At 40.3% G+C, this 18,737-nt stretch overlaps 1 protein-coding gene and 1 long non-coding RNA gene across 6 annotated transcripts in view; one reads left to right on the top strand and one right to left on the bottom strand.

The window, feature by feature from the left end:
• RNF111 (ring finger protein 111) overlaps nt 1-18,737 on the top strand; it is a 91,560-nt gene that overhangs the window by 51,546 nt on the left and 21,277 nt on the right. For 3 of the 5 annotated variants that reach the window (XM_050967935.1, XM_050967931.1, XM_050967933.1), the window contains exons 6-10: nt 705-1,024; nt 2,070-2,325; nt 4,683-5,037; nt 10,866-10,991; nt 12,056-12,182. In XM_050967935.1, coding sequence (XP_050823892.1) covers nt 705-1,024; nt 2,070-2,325; nt 4,683-5,037; nt 10,866-10,991; nt 12,056-12,182 — 1,184 coding nt within the window. The remainder of the gene's footprint in view (nt 1-704; nt 1,025-2,069; nt 2,326-4,682; nt 5,038-10,865; nt 10,992-12,055; nt 12,183-18,737) is intronic. The other 2 variants (XM_050967934.1, XM_050967932.1) reach the window with 1 other exon arrangement.
• LOC127058286 (uncharacterized) lies at nt 12,210-17,051 on the bottom strand. The gene is made up of 3 exons (XR_007776334.1): nt 16,779-17,051; nt 16,582-16,688; nt 12,210-15,745 (listed from the first exon to the last, which is right to left on the bottom strand). It is a non-coding gene; the product is annotated as an uncharacterized LOC127058286 (long non-coding RNA).

The following is an 18,737-nucleotide window of genomic DNA, read 5'->3' as shown; positions in this document are numbered from 1 at the left end:
TAGGCCTGGCTTTACTTTGTGTAAATGAATTATTGTGTCTGTGCAGATACTGTTTAACAGAATGGCAAATTTAGATAATTTTCAAAGTAACACAGTTTATTAATATTTAACAGAATAGAAATTAAAGATCCCATGAGTTTAAGGCCAAACTCTGCCTGTCCCTGTGTAAGTGTGCTAGAGAAGAGAGATCTTAAGGAAACTCCCTCAACACACACATGCAGGGGTCAGTCATCGTTGGACTTCAGGGGAGCATGAGGTCAGCTAGTACTATCTGCAATACTAGTAGACCCAGGAAGGGACTTCTCTGGCCACAATAGGTGTGCATGGGACCTTGTCTTTGCCCCTAGCCAGCAGCTCCAATGAAATCTGGGTTTGAATGCACTTTGAATGTAATAATGCAAGATTCTTTCTCTGACAATTCATATGAACAGATCTAACATTAATTTCAGGATTTCTCATAGGAGTAATTGAAGCCACTTTTCATATCCTTTTAAAATGTTTGAGTTTCAAGTGTCATTTGGTGAAGTGTCCTGTAATTTTGTTTGATGTGGATGTCTTTCCTATCCAATTACTCACTATTTAATGGGTTAATGATTAATTAAATCCAGATACTTCTATTTCAGACACCATTTCATCATGCGTCTTCCACTTCCTTTTTCAAGTTTCAGCAACACTAAATTTGTTTTATTTCTCTCCATTTTAAGATGATGTAAGGAGAACTGCCTCTAATACTACACTGGAAACTGGTCCTCCTGCCATGCCAAGGTTACCATCATGCTGCCCCCAGCATTCTCCGTGTGGAGGATCTTCACAGAATCACCATGTATTAGGACATCCTCACTCAAGTTGTTTTCAGCAGCATGGCCACCACTTTCAACACCACCATCACCACCACCATAATCCCCACTCAGCTGTCCCACTGTCTCCTTCATTCAGTGACTCCAGTTGCCCTGTTGAAAGGCCTCCTCCAGTGTCAGCTCCTTGTGGAGCAAGCAGCAGTACTGGCACCAGCTACCATGACCAGGCATGTTTAACTTTTATAGTTTTTCACTTTACATTTTTAAAGTGATGTTAGCGGTATAATAGAATAAAACTACTGAATTGGGAATTCACTTATTATCTGTGGCAGGTATAAAAGAGGCTTGAAATAGGAAAATTTGAAGCATGAGTTCTAAGCAGTGAAATTAAATTAAATTAAAAAACAAAACAAAAAACAGAAACAACTCCAAACTTACTCATTGGATGTTGACACTGTCACTTGTACACCTCTTAAAATCTTTAAATGTTCCTGTTTTATTTATAAAACAGAACACCAATGGCTTAGAATATACTCCACATACTTTGGACTCCTGAGTAGTTCTTAAGTATATAGCAGTCTTCTCTAATATGATCTGACTCTAAAGGTAGGCTCTTGAGGTTACTATAGTTCTGTGACTAATTCAGCCACTGCAGAAAAACTAATTTGTCAAGTATGTTTTTCAGAATCCTTTTTAGGATATTTGCACTTTAATTTCAAATTATTTTTAGAAATGCCTCTTATTTGTAAGTTGTTTAAAACTGCAGTTTCAGGCCTCTGAGAGCTGAACTGTATAACTTATTCCTAGAACCTATGATTTTTTTTGTAACCATGCTCTTTGTAATAAAGCTTTTGATCATTTTTATAACTATGAAACTTTTATCAGTTAGGCCCAACTAAGAAGAATGCTAAGGTTACTGTTTGCATCTATGGAAATGTACAATGAAACTCCCTCATGGGCATTTAATTAAGACTTGTTTTTGGACAAATAATTATAAAATAGAAAATAATGAAACTAAACTGAAGAACTCTTCTGAGTGTGAACATTCTTGTTCAACTCAATCCTCCTTCATAGCGTTCGCTAAGCTTGTGAACTTTACACAATAATCATATCTAAAGAATGCTCTACATTGAGGCCTTAAGCATTTTATTGCATTAAATATTTCACTTGCAAAACATTGCAGTAAATATATTTTGTTGTAGCACACTTAAAGGTTACCTAGCTTTAAATATTTGAAGAAATGCTTGAAAACAAGTCAGTTTGTTTATACAGCAGGCACTGCCAGTAGACTTAAGCAACAATGGTATAAGAAGTCATGGAAATGGTGCTTTCCATGGAGCATCAGCATTTGACCCTTGCTGTCCTGGTTCTTCATCCCGAACTGCAATTTATGGGCATCAGGCTGGTGCTGGCCCAAGCCAACCAATAGCAATAGATGGATATGGAACAAGCATGGTTGCACAGCCCCAGCCCCAACCTCCTGCTCAGGCCTCGCTCTCATCATGTCGACATTATATGCACTCTCCTTGTAAGTACACTTACTCTACCTATAAATATACTTGTGTGAAATACAAAACAGGAAAACAACTTCCCTGACAACTTTGGTTATACCGTCCTCTTGATTAGGCCTTAGAACCAGCATTCCTAAACCTACAATAAGAAATATTTTTACTGTTGGTAAACCATCAGAGTCCTTCTGATAATTCTTGCAGCATGGAGGAATTTAAAATAAACAGATAATCCACTATGTACTGCTTTGACTGTGCATAAGACATAGAAAAGATGAGGAGTTTTTTAATGTTTATTACTGCGAATTAATATTCTGTACCCTAAAAGTACCAACTTTATATAAAAACAAAATCCTTGAGGTTGAAATAGTGAAAAATGACTTTTAGGGTAAATCATTTTTGTGGTATAATTAAAAGGCAACCTTCCTTTTTTTAAAAGAGCATTTTTAGCTAAATTGTTTCCCACATAGCACTGTATACAGTTTATTTGAGAAGATTTCTAAGACCTGAAATTTGATTATTTAAAGTAACTCAAGGGAGTTATTTCTCTTTAGGCTCACTTCTTGTTTATCTGAGTTCAGACACACATTACGTTTTTCAAATTTATACTTGTCAGATTTTTGAGACTCCATTTTTCCCCTCTGCCTTGTTGTTTTATCTTAACTATTCATTTTCTGATTCAGTAAATATTAGACTTCAATTTTTTTTCTCTCTCCCAGCTTATCTGAGACTGGCAGTCTAGATCCTTTACTGTTCAATCATTTCCTTAGGAAATAATAATGTAGTGTCTACTTCCTTTTAAACAAAATGCCACTTCTCTATTTCCTTACTTAGGCCCCCATCTTCCAAAGAGCTCTGCTTGGGCAGATTCATTAAGTCAGTGTGGCTTCTCACAAGCATAAGGATCTACCCATGCAGAGCTAACTGTAGGGTTGGGGCCTTTGTGCCTTTCTTCTCCATTTCTTTGCCTCTCACAATCCATTCTTAAATAATGTCTTTGAAATATTCATGAGGATAGTATACAAAATTAATCCCTCTTTGAGGGCTGTTGCACACAAAGGGAACCCTATTTAGTGCTTAAGAGTGTGTCTACATGGCAATGTAAACCCAGAGTTTGAACTCAGGCTCAAGCTTGATCCCCACTTCTGTCTACACACAAGTCATGCTAACCCAGGCTTTGGACCCAGGATCCCACAGGGGTTGAGGATCCAAGACCGAGTCAAGCCGGAACCCAGGGTTCGAGCCCTATTGCTTTGCACTGTAGACACATCTTGACTGGACTCTTACTCTGGGAGTCTACCGTAAGTCTACCATAATCTTGTGGGCTGACCTTCTTTGTCCTCTGGACAGTTAACTTTGGTGGACAGTTAAGTTTTCCCACACTGCATCATGACAAAGGGCTATAGTAGCCACTTTTTTGGGAAGGTAATAAGAAGTCTGGGATATGGGTCGTTGGATTAGGGTCCACATAATGCAGTGTAGATGCTGGAGCCCCAGGTTGGGACCCAGAGTTCAGCTATTCCTAACTTGGGGTTACAAATGAACATAGATGCTCAAGACCTAGGTTAACAAACCTAGTGCTTACTAACTCGAGTTCTGCTAACCCTGGGGTTACATTGCTGTGTTAACATACACTAAATGTCAGTTGGGGTTTCTTTGAACAATGCCAAGTACTCAAAGATGCTTATGTTTTGAGAACAGTCATGGACATGGACTTGATAGGAGGCATTGGCTCTTTTATGATGATGAGTATTATTACCCATGTAACACCTAGCAACCCTAGTCATAGGTCAGGACCCATTGTGCTAGCTGCTGTACAAACAGAACAAAATTCCTTTCCTCTTGTTTCTCTTAATACAATGAGTTTTAAAAAGGAAGAGGCTGACAGTGTCCTGGTAGTTTTTAATTAGGTGTGTTACATGGATTTTTCCCAGACTTTTTTTTCTTTTTTTGTCAATATTGCAATTTTGTCAATATTAGCAAGTCGGATTTTTTTATTTAAAAAAGATGCTTATTTTTTTCCTCATGCCCATCAGTCCTCTTATGGCAGCCAATTGGTTGTGTATCCTTCCATCTCCAGTTATCAAGAAACATCCTATGAAAACTGGCTTTCTAGTTTCAGTTTTAAATTTTGTCTTGCTCATGTACATTGATGGGAAGCTTTGGTTTTTATTTCACTTATTTTGTGAATTTTACATGTTGTTGATTTGTCAGTGCCTGTTAATTATTGTGAAAAGATAAATGCTCGTGTTATCATAAAGATATTATTTGGATAGGAATAGAGTGCAGTAGGGGACCGGCATGAAGTTATTGTAGTTTCTTATACATTTGATTGAGAAACTTTACTTAATACATTAAAAATGCATTTTCATTCCAGATGCTTTGACGAGACCTCTTCATCAGTCTTCTGCATGCCCCCACTCTCATGGAAATCCTCCTCCTCCTCAGCCACAGCCTCCACCTCAAGTGGATTATGTTATCCCTCATCCAGTGCATCCCTTTCATCCTTCCATCTCCTCTCATGCCTCTTCTCATCCAGTTCCACCTCCACCTCCACCACCAACTCACCCTTTAGCCAGTGCAGCTGCTCCAATTCCACAGCATCTTCCACCTACACACCAGCCTATTACCCATCATATTCCTGCAACTGCACCTTCAGCACAGAGGCTGCATCCTCATGAAGTGATCCAGAGGATGGAGGTCCAGAGAAGAAGAATGATGCAGCATCCAACGTATGTCATAAATGTTTAGTTATTGTTCTGAGTACATTTAATTCCTTATCCTCTGGTTTTTTAAATGCTGCATGTGACTCTTAATTGTAATACCATAGTTAGCGGACAATTACAATTAAACTGTGAATCTTACTGTCTGCCACCACAATTAGCTTGTATTGGCACTTGCAATAGAAAAGCCAAAGATTAAGTGAGCACTGAGGCTGAACTACCCTCTCACTTGTCAAGGTGGCCCCTCCAGGAAAGATCAGAGATACCTTAGTGAGGAAGCTGGTACTTCTATTGCCCATGCTTTACCTGTCCTGTGAATAAGCAGAGTTCAGTTTCAAGTGCAAGCAATTTGCACTTTTTTATTACCACTAAAAGGTCATTTTAAAGCAAACATTAAATGCTAATAATAAATAATTAGAAGAAATTAATGTTGCTTTCTAATAGGTTAAATTAACTGCCCAGCTTCCAAGCAAATCCTTAAATGTTTTTTTGCCCTGTTGACGTCAGCAAGACTTTTCTTTAATATAAATTGACATTTTAAAAGAAATGAACTGAAGGAGAGTGAGACGGCTTAAAAAAAAAAATCTTGATTTTGTAAGTTACTGTGGATAAAATCACTTTAATTTTCATCTACATTAAAGCAAACATCAGTAATAGAAATTTTGACTTTTTTCCCATAAAAGTGCTATTGCATGGTGTGACAACTAAAGACTAATTAGGGGGAGCTGCTCAGGGTTTTAAGGTCAAGAATTCTGGACCCCTGGTGCTTGTTGAAAGAAATGTAACAATATATTTTTTTATAAACGTTACTAAGTCTTTTAAACAAAGAAAAATAGATCACCAAACTAATTTATTATTAAACTAAACTAAAAATAAAGAAATGCAACTACCAAACCAAAGTCAGTTCAATCAATCAGTCTGAATGCTGGATTGGAGTTAAATCATAAAATATGTTAAATCATCAAACTAATTCGAGATGACCAGTCCTTAGAATTCTCCAGAGAATTCTATAAGAAGGTGGCTGTATGTTTGGCTATAAACCCCAACTATAAAATGTTACCAGTTCTAATCAAATCCATGACCTGGATACGTTTGGTTTCATTATTAAGATCTTAATCAGTTCTAAATCTGAACTACAACCTCAGGCAATTAAGCTTCTTTCTTACAATTCTGTTCTTATGTGGTGGCTAACCCTTTCCTTCCCACATTTCTCCAAAACAGATATTGCAATACGGACTTATATCTTTGATAAGCAGAAGTTTGACAACTCCTGCTTACCAAAAATTACAGATGACCAGTTTCTTGCATCCCAGGTCTTTTAATTACAGGACACAGAACACACTTTAACAAGTATCTTTCAGACAGTTTTTTAGGGCTGTTTAAATACGGTAAAATTACTTTCTAGCACCTATCCCTTGTGGGCTTTGAGTGCTTATACACCTGTGTGCACACAGTCACATTTTCACACCCTAAAAGTAAAGAATATTAAAAAGCTGGGCCACGGTCAGCTAACAAAAAGAAAAGAGAAAATAGCAAATTCTGTTATTTCCCTCTTTCTAACTCTACAGCTCTCAGTCCTCTGGACTCTTATGGAATAGGAGCTGGAACTGTGGCCAAGGAGCCAGATAGTTATGTTTCTGGCACAGTGCTTCTTATTGCTGGCAGACTTAAGTGCAGGGAGAGACTGGTCAAACGCTGGCATACTTATTTGTTGTTGTGAATTACTCTTCCTGATGTTATCACTCTCAGGGTTCTGGAATATCAGTTTTCCCTCAGGTGGCTTGTTGGTCCAAAAGGCAAAGCATCACTGTCTTACTGTTTCAGAGTGGTAGCCGTGTTAGTCTGTATCAACAAAAACAACGAGGAGTCCTTGTGACACCTTAGAGACTAACAAATTTATTTAGGCATAAGCTTTTGTGGGCTAAAACCCACTTCATGAGATGCATGGAGTGGAAAATACAGAGGCACATGAAAAGATGAGTTGCCTTACCAAATGTGGGGGGTCATTGCTAAAGAGCCAATTCAGTTGCGGCCACCTTCTTATAAATTACACATACAGCCACCTTCTTATAAATTCTGCAGATAATTCTAATCAATTCAGTTGAATTGGCTCATTAGCACTGACCCCCACTTGGTAAGGCAATTCCCATCTTTTCATGTGCTGTGTGTTTATACCTGCCTCTGTATTTTCCACTCCATGCAGTAGCAGCCTCTTACAGTTGATGCTTATAGTTTGCAAACTTGCTTATTGAGTCTTCCAGTGTCTCCAAGGTCTTCAGACAAATCAGGTCCAAAGCCTATCTTGGAGCCATGCAACCTGGCCCAGTCAGTTTCAAAGTAGGTAATCTGTAGCTGGCATTAGTTCTGGAAAAATCCTGTTCAAACCAGTAATTTAAAAACTGTTGAAGGTTTTACATACTACAGAGACTGAAAGTCTGTGACCTGCAGCCTCCCAAACCAAAAAAAATTCCACTTTGTCACCAATTTACAGAAAGATCAGTATAAAAAGTCCTGTACAAATAGCTGACTAAACCCTTAGCAATAATCAATTGCTCACTGAACAAAAAAAATAAACAATTTATGACCAGTGTCATAACTTCTTGCAGCTAGACAATTTACACTAATTTCATAGTTTCATCTTTTCATAATTTAAGGGCAGAAGAGACTATTAAATTTTGTACCCTCAAAAATGCTCCTAACCCCTGCAGATGGCTGGCTAAAGCCCTGGTGCGTGATATGTTATGTCATTGAGTTATGAGCGTTTTTGAGGGTACTGTAGACAACCTCATTCTCCCTGTGCCCCATAAAGAAAAGGAATGAGCATTGGTCTCATAGATTCACAGATTCCAAGGCCAGAAGGGACCATCATGACCATCCAGCCTGGCCTCCTACTCACACAGGTCGTAGAATTTCTCACTGAAGCTGGATTAAACCATATCTTTAAAAAAGATATCTAATCTTATTTTAAAATCTGAGTGATGTTGAGTCCACCACCTCCTCACTAAGCTGTTCCAATGTTTCATTATGCTTCCAGCGAGGAAACTGTATCTTTAATTCAAGATTGATTTTTGAAACTAGACTGATAGGTCAAACAGTTTATGTTGTAAAAAGTAATCTTGATAGACTGAAGTTACTTTAAAATCTCTCAAGGTGAAACTTTTATTTAAAATGAGGGCTGTTAAGTGATTTAAATAATTAATCATGTTAATAGATTACTATTTATTTAAATATTTTGGATGTTGTCCACATTTTCAAATGTGTACAATGCTCACTTTATATTTATTTTTTATTATAAATATTTGCACTGTAAAAAAAAAAGAAATAGTATTTTTCAGTTCACCTAATACAAGTACTGTAGTGAAATCTCTTTGATATGAAAATTGAACTTAAAAATGTAGAATTATGTACAAAAAAAACTGCATTCAAAAATAAAACAATGTAAAACTTTAGAGCCTACAAGTCCTACTTCTTCTTCAACTGATTGCTCAGACAAACAAGTTTGTTTACATTTATGGGCGATAATGTTGCCTGCTCTTGTTCACAACATCACCTGAAAATGAGAACAGGCGTTCACATAACACTGTTGTAGCTGATGTCACAAGCTATTTACGTGCCAGATATGCTAAAGATTCAGATGCTCCTTTATGCTTCATCCAACATTCCAGAGGACATGTATTCATGCTGATCACGAGTTCTGCTCAACAACAATGCAAAGCAGTGTGGACCAATGCATGTTTAATTTCATCCTCTGAGTGAGATGCCACCAGCAGAAGGTGGCTTGGTTGTGGGTTTTTTTTTGGGTGGTTCAGGTTCTGTAGTTTCTGCATGAGTGTGTTGCTCTTTTAAGACGTCTGAAAACATGCTTCACACCTCTTCCTTCTCAGATTTTGGAAGGCACTTCAGATTCTTAAACTTTGGGTTGAGTGCTGTAGCTTTCTTTAGAAATCTCACATGGGTACCTTCTTTGCGTTTTGTCAGATTTGCAGTGAAAGAGTTCTTGAAATGAACAATGTGCTGGGTCATCATCCGAGACTGCTATAACATGAAATATATGGCAGAATGCAGGTAAAACAGAGCAGGAGACATATAGTTCCGCCCCCAAGGAATTCATTCACAAATTTCATTAATGCATGATTTTTTTTAACGAGCATCATCAGCGTGGAAGCCTGTCCCCTAGAATGATGATTGAAGCATGAAGGGGCATACGAATATTTAACATATCTCGTACGTAAATATCTTGCAATGCCTGCTACAAAAGTGCCATGTGAATGTCTGTTATCACTTGGAGGTGACGTAAATAAGAAGCGGGCAGTATTATTTTCCGTAAATGTTAACAAACTTGTTTGTCTTAGCTATTGAGTGAACAAGAAGTAGGATTGAGTGGACTTGTAGGCTCTAAAGTTTTACATTGTTTTGTTTGAGTGCAGTTATGTAAGAAAAAATCTACACTTGGAAGTTGCACTTTCACGATAAAGAGATTGCACTGTAGTACTTGTATGAGGTAAATTGATAAGTGCTATTTCTTTTGTTTATCACTTTTACAGTGCAAATATTTGTAATAAAAAATAATATAAAGTGAGCACTGTACACTTCGTATTCTGTGTTGCAATTGAAATCAATATATTTGAAAATACAGAAAAAATCCTAAAATATTTAATAAATTTCAATTGATAAATTCTATTGTTTAGCAGTAAGATTAAAACTGATTAATCGTGATTAATTTTTTTGAGTTAATCTTGTGAGTTAACTGCAATTAATCGACAGCCCTATTTAAAATACAAGATTTTTTTCAAGTTTATACAGTGTAAAAGTCTGTATTCTCATAGGCTGTATCCCTCTCACAGATGACTTTTGATTACTAGCATAAGGAGACGTTCTGGGAGTCATTATAAAGCTGTGTTAACTTTTGTTTTTTAAGGAGCAATTTCTCTGCCTATTGTCACAATTCCTTTAGCAAGAACCAAATAACTGTGGTAAAGTCTGATTGTGGCACTCTGATGTGAGAAGGTTGAATAGAACTTTTAGTTAAGTACACTGTTACTTACTGATTTGGCTATTGACCAGGCAGTTTTCTTATGTCATTCTTCTATAGTAGCACAGAAAACTTTCAGTTCTTGCCAGGATAAATTGCAGGTTGGTGGTAGCCTTCATGGGGGAAGTCATCTTTGGTAGAGATTTATGCAGTAAAGCAGTTACCAGTAGTTAAACCACCTGCAAAAAGCACCATCTGGCAAGAGAATGCTACAAGTGGTTGTTTGGACATGAAGCCATCCACTCCATGTTCTGCTTTTGGAAAACACAAATTTCTAAACTGACAAAAATTAAGTGAAAAGTAAATTTATAGCTGCTACTTTCCCTATAGAGAGAGAGGCTTCCAAACTTTTAAAGATTTAAAAACTTCCCATGACTACTTTGGAAGTATCAGCAGATGGATTACAACCAACTGTTCCTTAGAATACATTATACAAAAACTTCAGATGCTCCTTGTTCACCGGTTGTATGGAGAAACTGTACTCCTATCATGTGGACGAAGGAAAAATAACTCAGTATTATCAATTAAGAGAAATCGCTGCCTTTTAACCTAGAAAACAGAAGTATTGCTTCATGTGAATACTTAAGTACTGTAATCTACCAGGAAGCTGCAGATTAAGAATATGGATGACTTTTCAGTTGTGAATGTTTCCGGATCTTGACATATAATGATAAAACTGGATTTTAGATTGGCAAGTGTTTAACCTCATGTTGAAGACTTAGCTATTTTTCTGTAGTCATGTCTGCCACAGAAAGGTTGAATTATTGTAGCTTGAACTGGTGCTGTCTTGTATTCTAACTCTTAGACGTGCACATGAACGGCCTCCTCCACATCCTCACAGAATGCATCCCAACTATGGTCATGGGCACCATATTCACGTGCCTCAGACAATGTCCTCACATCCTCGACAAGCTCCAGAGAGGTCTGCCTGGTCAGTACTCTTAATTCCTCGTTAGTGTCCTATGCCTTGGTAGGTGCCCATTTATTGGCATTTGCTATATGACCTTTGATCCTGAGAATACATTGATAATGTTGTTTGTGATTTAATTTAACAACTGCCAAGTGCATGTACAGGATAAAATGTGTTAAAATGGCTATCTCTGTGAAGTGCCATTTTTTTTGCTACTAGCCAATTTAAACATTTCCAGTTTGCTTTTACAAATGCCAGCAAATATCTACCATTTTTTAAAAGTGCTTATACAGTTGAACTGTTTTGGTACCAGTTATTGCAAATAAAAGGAGTTCAACTCTTGTGTATTGGCAAAAAGGAATTTATACAAAACATTCTGTTGAAGTTAAAAGTTCAGACCATTTGCGCTATAAGCTAATTTACCTTTCCTCTGACTGAATTTTTATTTAAATACTTTTGCATCTGATATGTAGTAAAACAGTAGACTTTAACTGAAATTTAAATTCTGAGCTTGGTCTACTCAAACTATTAAACCTGTAACTTTGTAATTGGTTTTTCTGTTGTGTTGTTAAAATGGATTTCCATTCCTAGTAAACTGTGGTTTACAGTGGCTAGATAGCTCTGGAAATTCTAGAACTTTACTACCTTGATCTAAGATAATAGATCAAATCCATTGGGCAACTTCCTGTAACCACAGTGATTAATGGAATGGTGACCTGCAGAGGACTTATTGTATGAAAACACAGGATTCCAAATCAGTAATGGAGAAGTTGTGCATAACATTTGATTTCTGAGTTAAGTCTGTACTGGTATTTGTTGTTGTTTTTGGAAGAGGGGGGGTGTTTTTTTTTTTAATGTAATTTTTAAACCAGTTGCTTAGTCACAAACACATTATTTGAACCAATGATGGGATTGCAGAACTGATTTAATGGAAAATATTTATTTTAAAGTAATTAATCTTCAATTTAAAATGTCCTTTGTGCGTGTGTTTTAGAAGCCATGATATAAATTTCCAAAACAGTAGAGATATAGCTAGAGGTAAAAAAGTAATTAGATTAAAATGTTTAATTTTGCTTATGTGGCAGGGAACTGGGAATTGAAGCTGGAGTGGCTGCAGCTACATATCCGCCGGGCCCACTGCACCCTCATTTGGCACACTACCATGCACCTCCTCGACTTCATCACTTACAAATAGGGGCTCTTCCTTTAATGGTAAGGAGATAATTTGTGGAAACTCATATGATAGCTAATCATTACCCATGACTTCTTAAAGAATTTCTCCTCTTTTGTACAAGGTTTGTAACATTTAAATAGGATTTTGATAGAATTTTACAAATAATAGTGGTTCAACTGAAACGAAGAAAAATCTATTCCATTGATTTAGGTATTGATACTAAATGGGAAGCTAGAACAGACTTGCATTAATTGAATAAAATACATTTAGGACAGTAACATTTCTAACTTCAGCCTTGTAAATGGAAGACATCTGAATGAAATTTTCTCTTGCATAATAATGCATTGACCCTCTGCATCTGATTTTAAAGTTCAGATCTTACTGTAACTGGTGTCACAGTGCTTAACTTTCTCAGTAGCATATGAGAATTAGTATTGATGCTTATTTTATAGCTTACTTTGTATCACAGTAGGAGTTAAATCTTAGTTCTTCTTCGAGTAGTGTCCCTATGGGCACTCCACTGCGCTGCTAATCGGAGAACTTTGGTAGCAATCCGTCCTGCCTACGCATGCACTGCTCCCTGCCTGCTTCATTTACATTTTATTTTGGCTGTTGCCTTAAAAAAAAAAAATTGTCTTCTGTGGACCCTCTGAAGTAGGGACACTCCTGGATAAGGCTGTGCCCAGCTCTCAGGACTTCAAAAAGTGCCTCAGTTGCAAATAATCTATTCCAGTCACTGATGGACTTGTGCCAGCAACTGAAGCCAAGATCTAGGAAGGACAGAGAACTGAGGCTGAAACTCCTTCTTATGGAGTCAGCCCTTCAGCCTCTGGAGTCCTGATGGGAGCCCTCACTGCATTTGGCTAGCTCAAAGAGGGTGAGCTCAGAGACATGCCTGCGAGCCACTCGCGTAAGACTTCTAAGAAAAGGTCTAGGAGTCCCCATAGCGATCCCTGCTTGAGCTGAAAACGATGCCTGACTTAGTCGGTATCATTGGTACCGTTGGCACTAAAGCCATCTAAATCTGGCACCCAGGACACGCATGATTTCGAACCAAGAGGGCAAGTTGGAATGCCTGAAGTCCCGATGGGTACAGGCAAAGAAGTATCGGTACCGCAGGGATGTGAGAAACATAGAAAATCTGCCCCAGGGAAGACGGTTGGTACAGTCATCAACATTGGTACCGCCAATGATATGCCAGGCACCAACAGACCTTGCTATCAGGTCCGCGTTTCTGACACTGTCAGTACAAGCCTCTCTGCACCTACAGGCTCCACCAGTAGTGATGCCCTCTGCCCCAACAGATTTCCGGTGCACAATGAATTTTTCGGGGTCTGACACACCAGTTTCTTCTCTGCTCAGTACTGGGACCCCGGTAACAAGTTCACCCAGACCCCTTGTCTCACCAACAGCCTCCTGCCACGCACTGCCCTTTTCGTCATCGGAAATTGACCAAGAGGACCTAGCTTACTAATGCTCTTCTTGCCCACCATATGGATCCCAGTTTCACTGCGGACATCAGGCATACCAACCTTCTGACGCGCAGCCTCCCTGGTACCAGCCACCGGTCCCCTTACCATCACAATGGCTGTACTGGCAGGCTCAAAGGGGCAGGGGCTTGGACTAGAAGACTTCCTGAGGTTCCTTCCAACCTTGATATTCTGTGATTCTAAAAGTCTCCATCACTACTAGTATGGCCTATCAGCAGCCAAGGAAGTATTCTTCTTCAGCCGCTGCCTCGAGGGCCTCAGCTCCCCAACCAGGGAAGGGAGGAACCAGAGGCCAAAGTTGAGGAGGAAGTCACTTCTCCAGCCCCCTTCTCATTATCACCAGATGAGACAGTGATGCCCCCTCTGGCATCAATGGAGGACGGCTTTAAACTGTTCCAGGGCTTGGCACAGAGGGTGGCAGAGGGACTCCAAATACCTTTACAAGAGGTATCTGAGTCATATCACAAGCTGGTGGACATTCTACATTCCTCCACCTCCTCCAGAGCAGCCCTCCCTGTTAATGAGGATCTACTGGACCCTGCCGACACGATATGGCAGACCCCCATGTCCATCGCACCAACTTGTAAGAGGGCAGACAAGAAATATTATGTGCCAGCAAAGGACACAGAATTGCTATTCTCACACCTGACTCCCAGTTTGATCATTGTGAGCCCAGTTAATTCTAAATGCCATCAGCACCACTTTAAGTCTGCCACTTATGACCGGGACTGGAAGCACCTGGACTTGTTTGGCAGGAAAGCCTACTCCTCAGCTACCCTTTAATTCAGCATGGTGAACGGTCAAGCCTTGTAGGCCAAATATGAGTATCAGAACTATGTGAAGTTTAGTTCTTTTATTGAACAACTCCCCTATTCTCACAACGACCAGTTTAAAACCTTGATTAATGAGGACCAGCTGGTGGCAAAAAGTCTCACCAATCTGCACTTGATGCAGCTGACATGGTGGCACATTTTACTTAGACTGCCATTGTGATGAGATGGGCCTCGTAGTTTCATCTCTCCGGCTTCCCCAAGGAGGTCCAAACAACAGTGGAGGACCTCCCCTTTGAGGTGGACAAAATTATTTGTTGAACAGACTGATGCCTCTCTCCACATGGTAAAAGATTCAAGGGCCACTTTTTGATCGCTCAGTATCTATACACCTGGGTATCAAAGAAAGTACAGCACTCAGCCACCATTCAAGTCTTGCTCACATTATTCATCTCAGTACTCATCCCAGTGTCCATCACAATATACACAGAGATTATATGAATCTGAGGAAGCAGCCCAGGTTGTCCAGACAAAAGATGTCAGGATTTGAGCAAACTTCCTCTCAGTCCTCCACCTTGAAGAGATAGTTTTGATGGGTTGGTTGAGGTGTCTGTAGAACACTCTTCTCATTTCATGCTAGAAAACGCCACCTATCCCTTCGGAAATTGTTTCACCCTGTTCCATAGCACCTGGGAATGGATAACCTCTGACAAATGAGTGTTGGAGATCATCTGAGATGAACACTGCATCCATTTATCCTCCCTCCCTCTTCCCATACCCCTTTCCATGTCCCTCTTCAGGGATCCTTTTCACAAGCGCCTGCTAAAACAGGAGATAAACCATCTCTTCAGCACAAGAGCCATAGAGCCAGTGCCCACACATCTAAGGAGCAGAGACTTCTACTCCTGATACTTCCTGGGAAAAAAAGGAGGCGGGGTTTGGAGACCCATACTGGACCTCAGAACGCTCAATACATTTATCAAGGCTGAGACTTTCAAGATGGTCACGTTATCTACGATCATTCCAGCATTAGAAAAAGGAGACTGGTTCTCAGCCATTGACCTCCGTGATGCTTATTTTTCACATCTTGATCGTACCGAGCCACAGACATTACCTCAGGTTCACGCTAGGCCGAGACCACTACCAATATGGAGTACTCCCTTTCGGCCTCTCTTCAGCCCCCAGAGTATTCTCCAAGGTCCTCTCGGTAGTGGCAGCCCATTTACACACTCAAGGCATCATGATTTATCCTTAACTGGATGACTGCCTTCTCAGGACATGGTCTTTGCAGAGGCCCAGCGAGTCACTCAGACCACACTGGACCTGTTTCAGAATCTGGGTCTATTGAGCAACAAACAAAAATCAACATTAACACCAGTACAGAGGCTAGAATTCATAGGAGCTGACCTTGACTCCATTCAGGCAGGAGCGCTTTTCCCACATCACACATTTCTCAGTCTCTCCTCATTGATAGAGACAGTACAATCCAGCCCCCAAATTTTGGCTAAACATTGCCTCCAGCTCCTGGGGCGCACAGATTTGAGCACATCAGTTATTGCATATGCAGACTATACATGAGACACCTCCAGGCATGGTTTGGTTTGATTTATAGGCTGAACAGAGACTTATATAAATGACTATCGATGCCCACCAGGGGCAAGCAATTCTTGGACTGGTGGAAGGACCCAGTAAACATCTGTATGAGAATCCTGTTTGTTCAGTTCTCCATCTCTACTCCTGACCACCAATGCATGCCTCAGAGCTGGGGTGTGCATCTCAATGGTTGCACAATACAGGGCAAATATCTCCAGCCAAGACATGTCTTCACATCAGCCTGCTCAAACTCAGAGTGATCAGAAACAGGTGCGCTCACTTCCCCCCACTGATCAAAGACATGCACGTAAAAGTCATGATGGACAATATGGCCTCCATGTATTACATAAACAATCAGGGAGGCCCCAGTCTTATTCCCTGTGCACAGAAGCATTAAAACTCTGGAACTGGTTCATCTCCCACAATATCTTAATATCAGCGGCCTACTTATCAGGAATACACAACATGATGGCAGACAGTCTCAGCTGCAAATTTCCACACTATCAGTAATGGGAGATAGATTCGATGGTACTCCATGACATATTATGACACTACGGGACATCTGTAGTAGACCTGCTCATTACCAGAACAAGAAATGTCCACAGTACTGCTCCATGGAAGACTCCCTCCTCCTTCAATGGGACAGGGCCTTCTTTACACCTTTCCCCCATTCCTTCTAATATTGAAAGTCCTGTTGAAAGTCCTGTTGAAAGTGAAAAGAGAGAGAGCAGACATCATACTGATTGCTCCTATCTGGCTCAGAGAGACGTGGTACCCTTACCTGTCACAATTGCCACTGTCCACCAATGACTCTTCCAATCACTCCTTACTGTCTGTCGCAGAATGAGAGAGGCACTCTCCATCCCAGTCTGCGGATTCTGTGGCTCAAAGCCTGGCTCCTTCATGGTTCCAGCACATACAGACATCTTGCTGTGAGGGGGTACAGTACAGGTAACAATACTGTGTTATTGCGCAGTAGGAAAGGAGCTACTCGCCGTATCTAGCTACAAAATTAGAAGAAAATCCAGATCTAGTGCCAGCCCAAAGGTGTCACCCCTAATACATCCATCCTACCTGTGATCCTGTTGACTCAGGACTATCAGTTCACTGAAGGTTCATCTAGCAGCATTTTCAGCCTTCCATTAGCAGGTAGAAGGATACTCAATCTTCTCCCACCCGACTACAAAGAGGTTTCGCAAAGGCATAGCAAACCTCTTCCCACAACCCAGACGTCCCATGCCTCAATAGGATTTCAACCTAGTATTAAAAGGTCTGACTAGGCTACCATTTGAACCCATGGCCACTTGTTCCTTAGAATCATGGAATATTAGGATTGGAAGGAACCTCAGAAGGTCATCTAGTCCAACCCCCTGCTCAAAGCAGGACCAATCCCCAGATTTTTACCCCAGTTCCCCAAATGGCCCCCTCAAGGATTGAACTCACAACCCTGGGTTTAGCAGGCCAATGCACAAACCACTGAGCTATCCCTGCCCCCCTATGAAGAAGGCGTTCCTCATCGCCAGCACCTGTGCTAGAAGGATTGAGGAAATAGTGACTCTGATGGCACATCCCCCTTTCACTGTGTTCTTCCATGATGAAGTCACACTTAGACCAAATCCAAAGTTCACTCCCAGGGTGACTTCTGCATTTCACATAAATCCATGTATTCATCTTCCAGCCTTTTATCCCAAACCTCAGCAGGATAATAGAGAAGCCATCTTCCATATGTTCGACATGAGGAAAGCCTTGGCCTTCTATTTGGAGAGGACAAGAGCCTTCAGAAAGTCTGTGAGACTTCCTCTCCATTGTCGATAGATCAAAAGGTACAGCAATTTTAGCTCAGAGGCTCTCTAAGTGGGTCTTGGACTGTATTAAACTCAGTTGTGTAATGCAACACTCCCATCTTCAGTACGCACGCATTCTATGAGGTCAGTTTCCTCGTTCATTGCCTTCTCCAAGGGTATCCCTATATTGGAAATCTACAGAGCAGCAACCTGGACATCTGCACACACCTTTGCAGAACACTATGCCATCCTGGGGGGATTCTGTTGTAGATGCCAAATTCAGTGCCACAGTACTATCATCCATATCAGACTCTACTTTGAAGTCCCAACCTCCAGTGGTGAGCACTGCCTGGGAATCACCTACAGTGGAGCACCCATAGGGACACTACTCGAAGTTGTTACTCACCTTGTTCAGTAGCGATGGTTCTTCGAGATATGTGTTCCTATGGGTGCCTAACGACCCACCTTCTTCCTCTGTACTTAGAAGTTCTAATAGTTGACTCTGCGGTAGAGAAGGAACTGAGGAGGGAGTGCCTGTGCATGCTGGTTAGCCTTGTGGCAGGCAGGGAGCAGCGCATGCACAGGCGGGACAGATTGCTACCAAAGTTCTCCCATCAGTAGTGCAGGGACAAAGACACACCTACAGGGGAGCACCCATAGGGGGACACATCTCAAAGAACTATTGTTACTGCACAGAGTGAGTAACTTCATTTGGCTATACAATATTTCAAGGTAACTTTGGGTGTCAAGTGAACCATTTCTTATTAAGAGACATCATTAAAATGGAGATACAGCACATTTCTGTTGCATAAGAACAGTGGCATGGGGAGGTAAAAATATTGCAGTTGGAGCATAAATTTCCCTTGTTTTGCTAAATTAAAACATCTGTTTACTTATTGATTTGATTTTTTTTATCATCTAAAAGTGGGTATCCTAGGCATCCTTGCTGTATATCA

The sequence above is a fragment of the Gopherus flavomarginatus genome, chromosome 9 (genome assembly GCF_025201925.1).
Source record: "Gopherus flavomarginatus isolate rGopFla2 chromosome 9, rGopFla2.mat.asm, whole genome shotgun sequence".
Taxonomy (NCBI): domain Eukaryota; kingdom Metazoa; phylum Chordata; order Testudines; family Testudinidae; genus Gopherus; species Gopherus flavomarginatus.
The sequence above is the reverse complement of the archived record's forward strand: the minus strand, read 5'-3'. Positions and strand labels throughout refer to the sequence as shown.